We start from the raw sequence: 19,151 nt of genomic DNA, 5'->3' as shown, positions 1-19,151 counted from the left end.
TTTGCTCAATTCTGATGTGTTAGTTTTTATTTTATTTTCCTTCAGAAGCCTGAACAAGTTACATACTGAACAAGTTGTAGTTACATATTTATAAATTCACACATGCACATATATATGTATATATGTATATGTCAACAATTGAAGTAAAAAAGACCATGAATTTGAGAGAGAACAAAGGGGCTGCATGGGAGGGGTTGGAAGGAGGAAAGGAAAATGGGGAAAGTGAAAGAAACTCACTCACTGGCATCTTCGGAGGTTCCTTTCTTGTCTCACAATGTCATGCCAGAGCTTTTTGTTTTCCTTAAAAAAACCTTTTATTTAACCCCTCTTCTCCCCTCCCCTCTCTCCTCTCCCTCCTGTGAAAGAAGCATAGTTTCAAAAAAAATCTATTATTAAATAAAAATAGTAGGAGATAATGAGTTTAATAACCACATATTTATTTATATTCTGATTATGTTTCCTTCTCTCTGCTCCTCCCAGTTCTTCCCTATCTCCTGTCTTATCAGATCCACTCCCTTTCTATCTTTTATTAGAAAACAAGTAGGTTTCTGAGATCCAGAGGCATTTCTTTGTAAAATTGCACATCATTTGAGCCATAATAAGTTGTTTCCCAGATGCTAGGATTAAAGATATACACCACCACACCCAGCTGTAGTATCTCTTACCATTTTTCCCCAAATCTTTTCTTTTTTTTTTTAAGATTTATTCATTTTATTTATATAAGTATACTATGGATGTCTTCAGACACACCAGAAGAGGGTATCAGATCCCTTTACAGATGGTTGTGAGCCACCATGTTGTTGCTGGGAATTGAACTTAGGATCTCTGAAAGAGCATCCAGTGCTCTTAACCACTGAGCCATCTCTTCAGTCCCTTTTACCACTTTTTAATAATAGCTTTATTTTTTAAAATTATACTCCTATAATTTGCCCTATTTTCCTTTCTTCCCTCCAACCCCTCCCATGTAGCACCTGTGTTCTTTTTCAAATTCATGGCCTTTTTTTGGTTGTTGTTATTTCTCTCTCTCTCTCTCTCTCTCTCTCTCTCTCTCTCTCTCTCTCTCTCTTTCTCTCTCTCTCTCTCTCTCTCTCACACACACACACACACACATACACACACACTTGTATATAAATTCCTAAATATGTAAATACAACTTGCTTAATATATATACTACCTCAGGGCTGATTACTTGGTATTGAATAACCAACTGGTGCTCCAAGCCTTCTGAAAAACTGTTAATTTCTGATGTTACTGTTTGTGCCTCATTCAGTTATTTATTTTTTACTGAAAGGCAACTTTTTATGTTAAAATACATTTTTGAAACATTCTCTTTATTTTATGTACTTTATTATCTTAAAAAAGGTTTTAATATGACATTTTAAAATTTTCCATAGCAAATTGCAATTATTATTTTTAAAATTTTTATTTACTCACTTTAATCCCAATATCAGCCCTGCTTCTCTTCCCAGTACCCCCTCACACAGACCCTTCCCCTATTCCACTCCACTACCCACCCCTACACATCCCCCTTTATCACACCCCTAACCCCACCCCATTACATCAAGTCTCTGCAGTACTATGTGCATCTTCTCCCACTGAGGCCAGACAAGACAGCCCAGTCAGGGGAATGGTATCCACAGGCAGGCAACAAATTCAGGGACAGCCCCCTCCCCAGTTGTTGGGGGACCTGTATAAAGATGAAGCTGCACATCTGCTACGTATGTGTGGGAGACCTAGGTCCAACTCTCAGTTATTGGTTGGTGGTACTCCCTCTGGGAGCAACCAAAGGTCCTTGTTAGTTGATTCTGTTGGTCTTCCTGTGGCGTCTGACAATTACTGTTCTTTAATTTGTGATATGATTTCTCTAAAGTTATTTTTTCTTTTAATCTATACTTCATTTCTATCTCAATAGCATATCTTTATCTGAATATTAAAATTTCTCACCATTCTGAAAAAAATAAAGGGGAAAAAAAAAGCAGGGCATGGTGACACATACCTTAAATCCAGTACTTGGGAGGCAGAGGCAGGCAGATCTCTGAATTCAAAGCCAGCCTGGTCTACAGAGCTAATACCAGGACAGCCAGAGCTATACAGAGAAACCCTTTCTCCAAAAAACAATTTTCTCTCTATTCTTTTTATGTGAATTGTATATACATGTTCATATATTCATATATATATAGCTGAACTTGCCTGTCTGTACATCTAGAAGCCAGAGGTCAGCATTAGGAATCTTCCTCTGTTGTTCGACATTTTATTTTTTTGAACCTGGAGCTTGCTGTACCTAGGTTGGTAACTAGCAAGCCCTCAGTATTTCTTGTCTCTCTGCCCACCCCTCACACTCCCCAGTACTAGGTTATGCTCCCATGCCATTTTTATATGCTCATACTGCCATGCTGTTTTTATGTGGATGCTGGGTTTGAATTTAAGGTCTCATACTTGTACAGAAAATCTCCACAGCACCTCCATTCTTAATTATTAATTTTTAATCATCTTGAAAATGATTATAATTAAGTGATAATATTTGTTTGTCAATTAATTTACTCAGGTCTTCCTGTAACTGGTGCTGTTAGTACAAGCTGATATAAACATCTCTCCATTGTTTCATAGGAATGTCATTTGACTTTTGACATCGATTGGAGATAATTCTGTGTAAGGTTGACTGTTGACATATGATTGGTGATATTCTGTGTAAGGCTAGAAGTGATGCAAGCACCTGGCTTATACATCACTACATCTTACATTGGAAGGATGAAAGCAAAATGCAGCCTAATAGGCTGAAGCTGTGGCTAATAGAGAAAGATTTGACATTGCATTGGTTATGGGGTGAACACATTAATGAAACTTACTAAAAGTTCAGTTCTGTTTTTGTTTAGCCATCTTAGCACATCTCTACAATTTAGTAATGAAAACAAAGTGGTTCAGTTAGAGACAGGAAACAACTTGACTTGCTTGAGCCAGGCTCAGTACAGGACAAGGTTACACATAAATCTACATATTTCAATATATAAAAATGTTACTTTAACCACTACTATTTTATAACCTAGGCTGAATCAATCTATAGAATACCAAAAGGTATACTTTAAGAAGAGAACCAGTTAATTTGAAATCATTTATTCCTTTGAACAAAAGAACCATCTTTAGGGACCAGTTAGAGGTTTACTCCTAATTATGTATGGTGGCATCTTGTGATCTGAAGTTGCTTAGACTGCATCTTCTAGTGTTGGCATTTGGAGTGGTTTTTGGTTTGAACACTTGGGTACTGTTTTATCAAAATGGTGTGCAATAATTTCTGGAAACAGAATGAAAGTGTAATTTGTTCTTTAGGGAATGCTTAGTGTTCATTGAGGTACTAAGTACCTGAAGCTCAGATTTTCAAAGAATCTTATTATCTTATACCTCATTTATGCCAAGAGGAGAGATAATTAAACCTCTCCTCTTGTAGGCATCTTGATTCTAGAAAGAATGGTAGTTCTGGGGTGTGAAGGTTTGCTCTGGATGTTTGTGGGAATGCTTGGAGTTAACCCTGAGAACTTGAAGACTGTCTTAGAGAAGTCCTGATCAACAGTGTGTGTTCAGTAATATACAGGTGACATTCTAAAGTATCTAAACACATTCACTTAAATTTTCATTGCTTTGAATGAATCATACCATAATTTTGTGTGTAATTGTTTTCTTAAATTACTTTCTCCTGTCACTTTTATTTATTTTTTTTAAAGATTTATTTATTTATTTTATGTACCTGAGTATACCATTGCTCTCTTCAGATACACCAGAAGAGGGCATCATATCCTATTCCAGATGGTTGTGAGCCACTATGTAGTTGCTGGAAATTGAACTCAGGACCTCTGGAAGAGCAGTCAGTGCTCTTAACTGCTGAGCCATCTCTCCAGCCCGTCACTTTTATTTTTGTCAACTAATTTCATACATGAGACACTTTTTGGATTGTGCTTCAGATGATCAACCCACTTATTACTAGTTGCTATGCTTTCAAAGTTTTGTTTTCTCAGTATGTTATTTTTATTTCTTGGTGCTTAATGAACAATGGTTTTATACAAAGCTGTATATTAAAAACTAAACAACACAAAACCTTAGTCCTAGTCTATAAGTATTTTTGTTAAAACTGACCTTCTTCCAGGAAAAAAAATTGAGTGCTAATGCAAAAATCAAAGTTTATTTTGTGCAGTTGCTTGTATTATTCACATACTGATTTACTACAACATAAACTATAAATTTTTAAAGCCACTGTAAACATTTTTTCTCAAATCCTCATCATTGTACTGAGAAGATGCAGCCTAGGACTGGAAGGCACTCCCAGCTCACCAGAGTTCTTTCTATTAATTAAATGTGTACTGTGCATATTTTAGTTTTTCTGTGTGAATATATCTACAGGTTAATTACATTTTCTCTGCTTTTCACTTTTGTTTCCCACTAATTTGGGTAGAAGCATCACTATAAGGTGTGAGGTAAATGCTGCTGGGAAAGAATGGCCACTTTTTGTTTCCTTTTCTGTATTATTATGCTCCACTAACAAAAATGTAGCTCATGTAGCAGCTTACTTCATTTTCAAAAGAAGGACTGAAGAGCTTTTAAATAAAAATGTGACTAGTGTTCATTGCATACGTGGCTTTAAAAAAAGGCTGTTAAAAACATTCCATTGTGGAATCCAAATCCTCTTGAAGCTCAGCCCGGCATAGCGGCCTGTAGAGCCAGCCTTGTGATTGTGGCAGCAGCCAGGCCTCTCACTGCTCCACTGATGATGCATTTGTCTCAAGCTCTTTATACACATTGATTAGGATTTTCTTTGCAGTTATCGCTGTGATGATTTTGTGGTCAATGACACCAAGCTGGGCCTGGTACAGAAAGTGAGAGAACACTTACAGAACTTGGAAAAGTGAGTAGTGGATCCTGGAAAGGGGAGGGGATACTCAGAGTTACCAAGTGGTGTTTGTTTGTTTTTTGTTTTGTTTTCTTGTTTTTTTTGTTTTTGTTTGTTTGTTTGAGCTTTGTAACTAGCATGATATGAATGCAGTTGAAATGTTGATAAACAAAGCCTTGGAATTAGATATCTAAACTCTGCCCATATTTCATTCAATATTTATTGTAAACTATATCTAAGGCCCAAGAGCTTGTTTTAAAATTATTATTACCCACAAAGTTACAAGCTAATTTCAGTTTACTCACAAGGAGAAATTTGGTGCTTTCAAGGAAGCAGCATAACAGGACATTAAGGTAATTATAGAAGTATTTGGCATTAGATACTTTCTGCTGAGTTGAAGATCTGCTTTGAAAGACAGATTTCTGTATTATTTTAAGAGAAGTTAGGTTCAAGTGTCTTGAGTGTGCGCTTTGCAAATAAACCACAGCATAGGACCTCAGGTTTTTCTTCTCTTTGGTAAAGAAGTACATAGAACTTGAAATTACAAGGAGCTGTGAATGTGTCATGACCTGAAAGAAATTGAAGAATTGATGTGAAGACCTGACTTGTTATAGCCAAATTGTTATTCAGATAAAACTCCTGAAACGGTAAATAGAAACCCACATAGTACTCCCTTTGAAGCTTCATGGCCCCATGATGACAAGTTGCCTCAAGTGAAATTTGTGTAGCTCATCACAGATCACCTTCATTGTCAAGTCCATCTGATTTATTTTGGCAATTGGTTTGGTGTATTGGAAGTATTCTGAAAATACGCCATCTAGAGTATTGCTTGACGTCCTAAGTATAAATTAGTAGAATATTCCAAAATAATAGACAGAGAGGAAAATATTTTCTCTTCCAACACTGTATGGTGTCTGTGAACTAAAGTGTTTTACATACGTCTTACTGCCTGAATAGATTGTATAACTGAAGAGGAAGGACCAGTAGTCTAGGTACTCGAGTCATCCTTTGGCTGCTTGCTTTTTCAAAGTGCTTTTAGTTCCTTCATGGGAGGTGAGCCACATGGGGCTAAGTCTAAGTGTAAACGGCTAGCATGGGCCTAGAGCAGTGGTTCTCACCCACTGTCTTCACACTGTCACTTTTCATATATCTAGGAAAAAGCTCAGGGAGGCTGTAGAAAAAGTCCAAAGGTCTAAATCTTTCTGGAAGTCCACAAACTTGGAAGCTAGCACACACATAAGCTCAAACTAGAAAAGCAAACTAATTTTTTTGCAGCTTTTAAAAAAATAGCAAAACACTGCAAACAACTCAAATACATATATATACCATCAAGAAATAAGTGGAGGCAACATGGGCATATTGGTGTCTTGACCCCAACTATAAAATTTTTTTGTTGATACTTCATATTGTAATTTTGCTCCTGTTATGAATTATAATATCTGATATGCAGGATATCTGATATGAGACTCCTATGAAAGGGCTGTTCAACTTCCCAAAGAGTCGCAACCCATAGGTTGAGAACTACTGGTCTAGTGGATTCTACTATTTTGAGAATAACTGAGAATAAAATATAATAACATATTTTAAAAACCCAAATGTCTTTTTAACTGTCTGTTTATATTTTAATAGCTCAGCTTTTACAGCTGACAGGCACAGAAAAAGAAAATTATTGGAAAACTCATCACTAAACAGCAAGTTATTAAAAGTAAATGTAAGTAATTAAAATGTATTCTTATGTCTGATCACCATCTGTCACAGCCCTAACAAGTGCTCTTACCTGTTACAGACTTTTATTAAGTGTGCCTAGATTTGAAATGTTTCAAAAAAGTTTGTCACTTATTCATGCCCTCCCATTCGTTTTTGGATATGGTCTATGTAGCCCTGGCTATCTTAGAATCCTTTATGTAGGAAAGGCTGGCCTCAAACTCAGCAATCTGCCTACCTCTGCCTCCCCAGTGTTGCAGGCATGTGCCACCCTGCAAACAGTTTACTATTTTTGGTTTGGTTTGTTGTTGTTGTTGTTTGAGACAGGGTTTCACTATATAGTCCTGGCCAGCCTGGAACTTTCTATATAGGTAGACCAGGCTGGCCTTGAACTAAAAAAATCAGCCTGCCTCTGCCTTTGAGGGCTGGGATTAAAGATGTAGCCCACCACACCCTGCACACCCAGTCCAAGCAGATCACTCTTGGGGCTTATTTAGGCACCTTCTGTGGCACTCTGAGAGATCTTTCTTTCATTAGAATTGTAATTGCTTTGCTAAAACACCATGACCAAAGCAACTTGGAGAGGAAAGTGTTTGTTTGACTTACACTTCTACATCACAATTGATCATTAAAGGCAGTCAGGACAGGAACTCAAACAGGGCAGGAGCCTGGAGGCAGGAGTTGATGTCTGCAGAGGCCATGGAGTGGTGGTACTTACTGGTTTGCTTTCCCGTGGCTTGTCTCAACTTGTTTATAGAACCCAGGATGAGGGCCTGTCCCATCCACAGTGGGCTAGGCCCTCCCTCATCAACCACTAATTAGGGATATTCCTGACGGGCTTGCCTGCAGCCTGATTTTAAGGAAGTCATTTTCTTAATTGAAGTCCCCTCCTCTCAGATAACTATAGCTTGTGTCAAGCTGACATAAAACTGCCCTGCATAGTTCCCCAGATTCTATTGATCTGAGCTTTTGGTAGTTTTGTTTTTTGTTTGTTTTGTTTTGTTTTATTTTGCCTCAGGGCTTCATTAATGTAATTTCACTGTGAAGTATAAGTATTCATCCTCATTTTGGATGAATAAATTAACAGAGTTTATAATTCACTCATAAATTAACAGAGTTTTAAAGTCACTACATATTTTTTAATGACTAAGCAATATTTTTGCCTTGCATTTAACTCTTTGCTGTCACTGGACATGTGCTTAAAGTCTTGAGGTTTTTGTAGAAGAAATAGCTAATCTGAATTACAGGCAGAAGGTTGGACTGGAAATTCTGCCTCGTAGTGTATTATTCAGATATTTTGGGGCATTTGTCAAACTAAATCAGAAAACCAATCCTCTGTCTTTTAAGAAGTTCAGGTAGTGTTTTATGGTTCAGGCCCCACTGCTAGGAAAATATCTTTCACTTGAGTATGCTTTTCAGTTAAAAGTTGGGGTTTACATGTTTTGATTTTTCAGTTTATATTTTTTAGTAGAATCTTGTAAATGCATTACCTTAAAATGTATTTCTCTGGTTTTGTATCCATTGTACTTATTGATGCTTATTTTCTTAGAGATAGATGCTAAAATATCCATGCCCTCACATAGCGTAGAAAATTTGTCAGAAATAGTCACTAGGCAGAAAAGGGAAAGGAATACTTCAGATAGGCATGGTGTTGGAGTTTCAAGCAGAGACTTGGCTTAACTTAGATGTTTGAAGTAGCTAGCCATCCTTGGCAGCACTGATGGCCTCTTCTTCCATGTTACAGGGAAGTACAACTGCCATTTGTGCCACAGGCCTTCGGAATTTGGGCAACACTTGTTTCATGAATGCTATCCTTCAGTCACTCAGGTAATAAATGCTACAGTCAGAAGTTTTTAACATTACAGCTCAGGAGCAAAGGCTCAGTGTTCATAGCCTGTTTTCTGCCTCTAACTCTACCTTCTGTGCTTTTTCCTCATCTGAAAATTGAGAAAATAACTCCTACTTCATAGAGTAGGAGGGGAGAATAAATAATGCAATTTATCTAAACTCCTTCAGGCATCTTTTGTTAGAGAATTACAGTTAGCTCTTGTTTCTTGTTGCTTTTTGAATGGCCACAGGGCAGTCAGGACACCTTCTCTGTGAAAGGTGGGATAGTAAACATTTTAGGCCATGTATACATTTCTCTCATATTTTATCCAGATCTCAGCTACTCAGGAAGCTAGGGAAGGAAGATGGGCAGCTTAAACTCAGCTTGGGTATCAATTAGAGAAGGAAAACTCAATTAGAGAAGGAAACTCAATTAGAGAAGGAAAAGACAAGTTAAAAACAAACAAACAAACTCTTCATTTAAAACATAAAAGTTCCTAGGCTGGGGGATATGTCTGGCCCATGGGCTTTAGTCTGTAGACTAAAGATTTAGAACTTATTTCTGCCACTAGTCTAGTAGAACTTTAGAGTATAAGAGAGTAGTAAAAAGAAAGTGGCCTCCAGGCAGTAGTGGTGCATGCCTTTAGTCCCAGCACTTGGGAGGCAGAGGCAGGTGGATTTCTGAGTTCAAGGCCAGCCTGGTCTACAGAGTGAGTTCCAGGACAGCCAGGACTATACAGAGAAACCCTGTCGTGAAAAACCAAAAAAAAAAAAAAAAGAAAGAAAGAAAGAAAAAGTGGCCAATAGGGCTGACCTCAGTAGAAGAAACTATTTTGAAAGCTTTATACTTTCAGACTTTAATGAGGCAGTTAAGACTGGAGTTAGTGATCTTCCCAATCCACACTCCAGATATAGCAGAGCCACACTGACTTTAAAGGCAGATTTTGCCATTTCACTCACCTGTTCTTCCTCAGAGAAATTTTAGTCAATTTGTCCCTGTGATCTTATATAACTTGTCTAAAAATATGGATGGCTTCATGGTTTGTTTTATTTGAGGGAGTTATTTTATTGAATACCTGGATATAAGTACACTAAAAGAGAGAAGTGAAAGTCATTGTGTAGCTCAGTTGATAAGGGAGCACGTCATGTACACATTAGACCATAGACCCCAGTGTGATCCTCAGCACACATAAGCTAGGTGTGCTGGTGCATGCCTGTAACATCAGCATTTGGGAAGTAAGGCAGGGGAATTACAAGTCCGAGGTACCACAGAGGAAGTTCAAGGCAAGAGAAGGGGGGATACAGAGGTAAGGAGGGAAGAGAAAGGGGGAGGGAAGGAGAAAGAGACAGGATAACCTATGATGGAGGGGAATCCCCTCAGAGCTGTATTTCTATGCTGTTTCTCAGAGTGAGGGGATAGCAGTATAACACAATGGTATTGTGTATTGTGTAATGAGGGAAGTGACAGATCACATTTTGAAAATTCTTGTGTAGATTTTATAGAACCTTTTTTACTGTCCTTTAAATTCTTTTTTTTAAAAAAAATAATTTTCTTCACTTCCTTTTAAAATAGTAACATTGAGCAGTTTTGCTGTTATTTCAAAGAACTGCCTGCTGTGGAGTTAAGGAATGGAAAAACAGCAGGAAGGCGAACATACCACACCAGGAGCCAAGGGGACAGCAATGTGTGAGTTATCAGCAATGTCCTTTCTGGCTGTGAGCTGCAAAACAAATGAATCTCTCTCCTAATTTTTATATTTGAACTAATAAGTAGATTTTATAAAGCTCTTCCTAAATCATGTTAATCTAGCTTATAATCTTAATAATTGTGTTTTAAAAATTCCTGCTATTATAATGGGAAGGCTATTTTAGTACTACCCCTGAGTCTTTGCAGGCATCTGTATGTATGTACACACAATCAGGTGTGGACATCTATAAGTATCACTGTTTTATCTTAATCTATTGGTCTGATAGTGTTAGGGTAAGCCTATTTGGGTAATAACATTAATAGTTGATTTGAGCTGGGCAGTGGTGGCACATTCCTTTAATCCCAGCACTTGGGAGGCAGAGGCAGGTGGATTTCTGAGTTCGAGGCCAGCCTGGTCTACAGAGTTCCAGAACAGCCAGTGCAATACAGAGAAACCTTGTCTCGGGGGAAAAAAAAAGTCGATTTGAGTTAATATGGAGGGGTTATAAACAGAAGTGGTTATTAAAGACTCACTGCAGCTTTGCCTTCCTGGAGTTCAGAAGGTCTGCTTTGTTACAATAGAAGCATGGTGCATCTTTTCCTTACCCTAATTAAAGCATAGACATGGCTTACCTGTCCATATGTATATAATGTGCTTTCTGCCTGCCTGTTTCATTCCCCCACACAACCCTTTCTCACTAATTTTGAAAGGCCAATTTATAAGACAGTGCCTTGCCTCAGTGAGGGAGAAGAGGAGAGAGAGTAGGAAAGAACATGTTAGAATATTGACTAATGCAGATAGAGCCCTGATAGTGAGAAGGGGTCATTTGGTGTGTGAAGGGAGTTTTGTTTGATGGTACCATATATAATGAATGGGAAAGTACCTGCATTTAAGAGGGCTTCCTTTTTGTCAGAGACAGCAGTGAAATAATGAAGAGAAAATGCATATGTGCAAAAGTTAAGAAAAGCATTTGGTGTTTTGGTATTGCTTGAAGTTTGGTTACAGCCTACAGAAATTGCCTCTGGCTGATTTGGCCAAAAATAATTTACTGAAGAATAGTTGGCAAGTCTACATTACTGGATGTGTTGAAAGTTGGTACAGAGCTAACTCCATAGCCACAGTCATACAGAGCTGCCCTCCAAGGACACTGCCTCCTGTGCTGTTGCTGCACGTGGGATGGTGCTTGCTACCTCATCCACCTCCAAAGAGGACTTGGTGTTGTGTCTGCTTTTTTAGTGTTACTTAACTCCTGCTTCAGACTGTGACCTTTGCTCCAGCTGCAAGGAAAGCTAAGCAGGTCCTTGTGGCTATCCCATCATCTGCTGGGAGGCACCTACTAGATTACAGGGTTTAGAAAAGCTATTCGGCTGTCTGCGTAACCTTCAGTCAAGTATCCAAGAGTGATTGGTTATACTGATAAAGATCTAGAAACTGAATTCAAAGTGTATCACTTTAGGTACATGCACAGAAAATCATAATTAACTATAACTTAAATATCCGTGGTTTTATTTTCTCATGTAAATGATCTGTCGAAGACTTTTGCAAAGTCATTAGGATCCTTCTTGCTCCTCTTTTATTTACTTAGTCCCAGATAGTGGCATGCTACCATTACTAATGTGTCCTACCTCTAAGAGAAAGAAGGGATTGATAAGGATTACTTTTTTCCCCTGGGGAAATTCCCCAGAACGTGGCACACTCCCAAGTTTTTATTCTAGAAGTTTATATGATTGATGAAAAAGTGGGGTTCTGTGAAAGAAGTGAAGTATAGCTGGTGGAGGAGGGCAGTGGGAGCATGGAACAGTAGGAACTGGAGAAGCTTTGCACACAGCTTTGAAGTGACCAAGAAGATGTGCAATAGGAAGTGCCTGTCAAAAGTAGAAAAAACAAAAAAACTAAAGAATGCCTGACATGGTGGGCAAACCTTTAATTCCAGTAGAAGCCGAAGAGTCTGAGGCAGTCTGATTTGTATGGCACGTTCCAAGATAGCTAGGCGTGCTGTCATAGAACACTAGACGTCATCAAGAGAAAGGCTCTTCTAGGCTTTGGTGTAAGGATCATCACCTGTGGAGTTAAACCCAGAAGTGGCCTTGTGACTACTTACACTGCGTGAGGCAGAGATGAACAGATAAGTCTGGACAGCCTTATGAGGCAAAGAAGGAAACACGCAGGAGATGGGGGATGTTCTATTGTTTGTTGACAGTTTTTAAATGAACATGCTTAAGTACTTTGCTTTTAAATGATCCACTGCTTTACTGTTTCATGTGTTCTCTTTAAATTCTGTGAACAAAATGATAGTACCTTGACACACTCAAAGATAACTATATAGTTAAAAATTAGTTTTGTCAACAATGCTGCTGTTTATATGGGTTTTTGAAATGCTCTTACATAGCTATCAGGCTTAGTTCAGAAGACTAAACCCCTGGAATATTTCATTTTTTATTATGTATTTTAGACAGTTGAGCTGTATGTGTTGAACTAGTGGCCTTCCAAAGATGTTAAAGCTGCCGTCTCTCCCTCTCTTCCAGGTCTTTAGTAGAAGAGTTTAGAAAGACACTGTGCGCTTTATGGCAAGGCAGCCAGACTGCATTTAGTCCTGAGTCCTTGTTTTATGTTGTCTGGAAGATCATGCCTAACTTTAGGTGAGTATTGAAGAAGGGTGCTGAAGATGTCTGGGTTCTTTCTGCTGCTTCTCAGCGCTTACAAAGGTGGTAGTACTATGGGTGCTCTAAGCAGAGCTTTTGTTAGATGAGCAGAAGGGCTGAGTAAGCACTGGCTTATTTAAAATCTATTGAGTTGCCCATGTGGATTAGGAATTTGTAATGGACAATTAAAGTTTCTTGATTCTTTTGTCTTTTTTTTTTTAAACTTTATTTTTATGTTCATTGGTGTTTTGCCTGCATGTATCTCTATGTGAGGATGTTATAAGCCCTGGAACTGGAGTTACACACAGGTGTGAGCTGACATGTGGGTGCTGGGAGTTGAGCTTGAGTCCTCTGAAAGAGTAGCCAGTGTTCCTTACCACTGAGCCATCACTCCAGCCCTGATTCTTTCAAGTCTTACAGAGAAATGATTGTCACCATGTACTATCTTATTATTCCAACCTAAAGAAGGAAGTGAGAGCTGGGGCTCAGCAGTAGAGCACTAGCCTTGTATAGACTACAGGTCCAATCTAATACTACCACACACAAAGAAGTGAAATGAAACCAGTGGAAATCTACAGTGACAGGCACTGTGCTGTCCAGGTTCTAAAGCTCTAGAATGAATAGTCTATGTTCACTAGGAATCATGCTTTGGGAGGGCCAATCCTATTTAGTCACCTGTCCTTTCTCTCTGGTAGCTTGTTCTACCAGTCTTGGTTGCCATCCCTGTGAGAATTCAGGTCATTACAGATGCATGGTACTTCCAGTGTTTTCCATGTTTGGCTGATTTTATTCTTTTCATTGAAGCTAGTTGTAGCTCTTAGAGTCATGATTTGGCACCTTGCATTTGGCCTTCTTTGTTTAAAAGACACATTATAGTGAAACTTAATACATTTTGTACTTTTTACCATAGAGAAATATGTTTAAAAGGTTAAAAAAAGAAATCAAAGTCCTGTAACTTACTGCTTACCAAATAAGTCCAGCCTTTGACTTAACCACTGTTAACCCTGGTCCCTTCCCCCCTCCCCCCAAGGAAACCTATGTATCATTCTCTTTGATTTCTCAGAAGAGACTCCTAAGAAATTTAGAACATCCTGACTCAAAGCAGGAAAGCAGAAGTGAGGGTTCAGATGGAACTTGCCAGGCTTGAACTTAACATACAATAGTAGTTCCCAGTCATTGGATATCTACTATGTGGCAAGCAAGCCCTATATCTGTTCTAAAAAGCAAGCCACAAGCATTTTGGCCAAAGCTAACTCTAAGTTTAGAGGAGTCAAAACAGAGAAACAACTTGCTCAGTCTTACGCACCTCCTTGGAGAGCACTGAGGTCAAATGGGACCAAGATGGGAAGTGTTTAGGAGTTGTTCACAGTAGAGTGAAGCCATGGCGCAGCTTCTTTGGTGCCCATGGTGATCATAGTCCTTCTAAAATCTTGAATGTCTGACACATCCCCATACTTTTGTTTTATTAATTATTTTATTTTCTTTACATTCCTATATCAGTCCACCCATCCTCCCAGTACCCTATCACACAGATTTTACCCCCCATTACTCCCTCCCCCTTTCCTAATAAGGGGGAACCCCACTTGGATATCCCCCCCAGGGCTTATCAAATCATTGTAGGATTAAGTATATCCTCTCCCATTGAGGCCAGACAAGGCACCCTACTTAGGGGTACTGGATCCATAGGCAGGCAACAGATTCAGAGACAGCCCCTGTTCCAGTTGTTGGGGGATCCACATGAAGACCAAGCTGCACATCTTCTACACTTTTTTTTTTCTTTTAGATATTTTCTTTATTTACATGTAAATTTCTCCATTCCCAGTTTCCCCTCCAAAAAACAAAGAAACAAACAAAAACAACAAAAACAAACGCCTGTTGCCTCCCACTTCCCCATGCCTGCCACCCAGCCCTCTCCCACTTTCTGGCCCTGGCATTCCGCTACACTGGGGCATAGAACTTTCACAGGGCCGAGGTCCTCTCTTCCTATTGATGATTGAATTTGCAATCCTCTACTATACACATGCTGCCTGAACAATCAGACCCCTCCATGTGCAGTCTACACATGTGCAGGGGGACCTTGATCCAGCCTGTGTTTGCTCTTTGGTTGGTGGTTCAGTCTCTGGGAGCCCCAGGGTCCAGGTTAGTTGACTCTGTTGATCTTCCTGTGGAGTCCCTGTACTCTTTGGGTCTGTCAATCTTTTCTCCAACTCTTCCACAAGATTCCCTGAGCTCCATCTACTGTTTGGCTATGAGTCTCTGCTTCTGTTTCCATTGGCTGCTGAATGGAGCCTCTCAGAGGACCTTTATGCTAGGCTCCTATCTGCAAGCGGAACTGAGTATTGTTAATAGTGTCAGGAATTGTCTGCCTGTGGGATGTATCTCTGTTTAGGCCAGTCATTGGTTGGCCATTCCCTCCATCTCTGAACCTTTGTCCCTGCACATCCTGTAGGCAGGACAGCAAGCCCCCACAACTTCTTTAGAAAGACCTGTCAACAGCAGCTAAGTCTCTGATGGAAATCACCAAGCAGGAGTCATCAAAACTCTTAAAGCTTCTTCTTGGGGTCCTAATTGACTGGGCAAATCAGCCTTCTACTCTGGAATTAGCAAGTAAACCTCTTCCTGTGGATGATATACTCCAAAGCCTTTTGGATACCATTGGTCAAGCATTGAGCAGGCTCAGCCAGTTGTAGCGCACCTCCATATTTTAATATAGTGGAATCTACTTTTCTCCAAACATCGTCACATCACTACCCTTTCTACTTTTTATAGCCTAGCTGTGAGCATGATTTAGTTAATGGCTGAATTTACTACTTTTAGTATTCCCACTGATAAATGAAAGGACTTTAGAAACAGGTTGAGAAATTGGGTGATTTCTGATACATGAGTTTTGATGTCTTCTTCATTACTGCTGAGCATCAACTGGGCTTTCTTCTGGTTCTGCAATAATTGAGATTGTTCCCCATTTTCATGTAATCAAAGAATTTTCCTTTGTTGAAAGACGCAGGTCTTAGAGATTATCACCACACAGTGCCCAGGTGTAAGTTGGGATAGGACTTTCATGAGGGTTCTGTGAGGATGCTGATGGTAGTGCCACTGAGTTCTGGTGGGGCTTTCTTATCATAGCTCTCACTATAAGTGTGATTCTTAAATCATAGTCATGTAGAAGCACAGTGAGTCTTGGATTATGCTCCTATAGTATTTATTTATAACCTCAAACCATTTTCATGTTTGTAAAGCCCGTTTTCATGTTTAATACAAGACAAGATCTGGGAAACTAACTGCTGGGATGAATATTTGACGGTTCAGAAACACAGACATGCATGTAAGAAGTAGGAATATCTTACTTGTGAAGTGAACATGGCCAAAAATCGTGAATGTAGCCAGCAGCTTTTATGTACATATCAAGGCTACTAGCATGGAAATTTCTTCATATTTTGACCTTTTCAAGTGTGCATATCCACTTACTGGATGCATGGTTTCTTAGAATGCCTTGCCTTGTCTGTTTTTTAATTTTTATTATTTTAAAGAAAATACATTTATTTTGGTAGACAAAATACACATGGTTCAAATTTAAAAGAATAAGATTAGAATAGCAGTGAATGTTTTCTTTCACTCTAATTCCTCACCATCTTTCTGTTTTCTGGAAGCAGTGAGTTACTAGATCTCCATGTGTGCTTTCGGTGAGGATCTTTTACATGTTCAAGTGAGAGTATGTAACTTTAAGCATAAGTGATGATTATAAATAGTCCCTTTCCTATAGCTCTGTAGATTTGCTTCTAGGTGTGTGTGTGTGTGTGTATGTGTGTGTGTGTGTGTGTGTGTGTGCGCGCGCGCGCTGCTGTTCCTAACAGTGCTGAGATGAACAATCTTGTGTACACATGTATAGTTACCTGAAAGTGGATTTGCTGGATCAAAGTGTTTGTTCTAGCCTCTATTACTCTTGCTTCCATCAACATGAGTAGCCTTGTGGTCTTGGTGTCTATGTTAACTGCTTCTGCCTACTGTATTTGCTTTGTGATCCCAAACTCTTTAGGATCCAGCTTTAGATACTCACTCCACATAAGCCTCTTTAGAAATCAAATGGGGGGGGGGGTGCAGAGAGATAGCTCAGTGGTTCAGAAAGGTCACTGCTGCTTTGCCAAAGGATAATGTGGTTTCAATTCCCACACCCACATAACAGCTTACAACTGTCTGTTACTCTAGTTCCAGGGGATCTCATACCCTCACACAGACATATATGTAAGCAAAACATCAGTGCACTTAAAATAAAAATAAATCATAGAAATCAGATCAGGTCCTGGTATTCACTTGCATTTTCAATCTACTTGCCATTTCTGCTTCCATGTACAACCTGATATGCCTCGAGTTCCTAAAACAAAACTTTCTGAGTTAAAGATATTTTAAATATGAATAGAACTTAAGATTCCACCAGGTCTGTAAACAGTATAATAATAAGTCATTTAGTCAAGAGCCATTTATGGGCCAGTTGTGATGACACACAAGTCAGGAGGATAGCACATTTGAGGTGGGTAGCACACACAGTAAAACCTTGTTCCATCCCCCATACTCAAAGAAAAAGAAAACTCTACTATGTTTTATATATTTTAGAGGCTATTTATCCTAGGCTGATAGACTTTGTAGAACATGTGTTAATCCTTTTTCCTTTTCTTTATTTTGCTCTGAGACAGGGCTTCTCAGTGTAGCCCTTGCTGTGTTGGAACTCACTCTGTAGACTCAACTCAGAGATCCACCTGCCTCCTCTGGAGTGCTGGGTTAAAGGACTTCAGTGCTGCCACTGTCTGTGTTACTCCTTTTTCATGTGTGGTATTAGGGATTGGACCTATGTTCTCACACATATTAGTCAAGTGCTCTGCCACTGAGCTTTCTTCAGACCTTTTTAATTTGACACAGAGTCTTATTAGGTTGCCCAGGCTAGCCTTGAACTTAGAATTCTCCCACCTTTGTCTCCAAAGTAGCTTGGTAGAGAACAGACTCCACTTGTGTGACATAATTTTGATTTTTTTTCCTTTGAGATGCGGTCATACTCAGTTGTCTAGATAGGTCTAGAACTTGGTGATCTTCCTGCCTCTACCTAATGAGTGCTAGGATTACAGGCATCTACACCACACCCAACAGTGCTTGTACTATGACTCCACATTGGTCTTAGCCATCTTGTTTAGGCAGTACCAGTACATAGTATACAAGTATGCCAATCATGATATTTCATTATTCAGAATATATGCCTTCACACCTGACCAGGTGCCAATAGATAACTGTTTGCCTGGTTATTCTCTATCAAAAATTTGTCTTTAAGATGCGTGCCTTTGTTGTACCACAAATTATTGTAAAGAAACCCTTTCCTTTTGTTCTACTGTACTGTGCTCCATTAGTATGTTTCTTTTTTGGCCTTCTATTTAGAAAGGACACTTCCAGGTCCTTTAGGTGTTTCTGTGTTTGTAGTGTGATTTCTCACATCATCATTTTGACAGGTTTTCTGTTAGTCTTTCTGTAAGTATCAAAGAAGAGGACAATCTTAGGTCTAACAATTGATTGGAAAGAACCCTGTTACCATCGAAACCTCTGTTATTTCTTTTTGTCTTTTTTCTTAATTCTGGTCTGTCACAGAGACTGCATTTGGGTCTTCATAACCTATTTCCTCCTTAGTTCACAAGTAATTACTGCTGACACCTCTGAAACATACTCCTAAACCTGATAAACTTCAGCAAAGTGACTGGATATAAAATTAACTCAAATCAGTAGCCTTCCTCTACTTAAAGGATAAACAGGCTGAAAAGGAAATTAGGGAAACAACACCTTTCAAAATAGTCACAAATAATATAAAATACCTTGGTGTGACTCTAACCAAGCAAGTGAAAGTTCTGTATGACAAGAACTTCAGGTCTCTGAAGGAAGAAATCGAAGATCTTAGAAGATGAAAAGATTGCCCATACTCATGGACTGGAAGGATTAACATAGTAAAAATGGCCATCTTGTCTAAAGCAATCTACAGATTCAATGTAATCCCCTTCAAAATTCCAACTCAATCCTTCACAGAATTAGAGCAATTTGCAAATTCACTTAGAATAACAAAAAACTAGGGATAGCGAAAACTATTCTCAACAGTAAAAGAACTTCTGGGGGAGTCACCATCCCTGACCTCAAGCTGTATTACAGAGCAATAGTGATAAAAACTGTATGCTATTGATACTGAGATAGGAAGGTAGATCAATGGAACAGAATTGAAGACCCAGAATTAAACCCATACACTTATAGTCACTTGATCTTTGACAAAGGAGCTAAAACCATCCAGTGGAAAAAAGGACAACATTTTCAACAAATGGTGCTTGTTCAACTGGAGGTCAGCATGTAGAAGAATGCAAATTGATCCATTCTTATCTCCTTGTACAAAGCTCA

General features: G+C 39.0%; 1 protein-coding gene across 3 annotated transcripts in view; it reads left to right on the top strand.

The window, feature by feature from the left end:
• The window catches only part of Usp3 (ubiquitin specific peptidase 3), an 87,166-nt gene that overhangs the window by 41,990 nt on the left and 26,025 nt on the right, over positions 1-19,151 (top strand). For all 3 annotated transcript variants that reach the window (XM_031346076.1, XM_031346077.1, XM_031346078.1), the window contains 5 exons: positions 4,808-4,891; positions 6,506-6,587; positions 8,325-8,407; positions 9,981-10,094; positions 12,621-12,734. In XM_031346076.1, coding sequence (XP_031201936.1) covers positions 4,808-4,891; positions 6,506-6,587; positions 8,325-8,407; positions 9,981-10,094; positions 12,621-12,734 — 477 coding nt within the window. The remainder of the gene's footprint in view (positions 1-4,807; positions 4,892-6,505; positions 6,588-8,324; positions 8,408-9,980; positions 10,095-12,620; positions 12,735-19,151) is intronic.

This window comes from Mastomys coucha, unplaced genomic scaffold (assembly GCF_008632895.1).
Source record: "Mastomys coucha isolate ucsf_1 unplaced genomic scaffold, UCSF_Mcou_1 pScaffold23, whole genome shotgun sequence".
Taxonomy (NCBI): Eukaryota; Metazoa; Chordata; class Mammalia; order Rodentia; family Muridae; genus Mastomys; species Mastomys coucha.
Note: the sequence above shows the minus strand (reverse complement) of the source record. Positions and strands in the feature narration are given on the sequence as shown.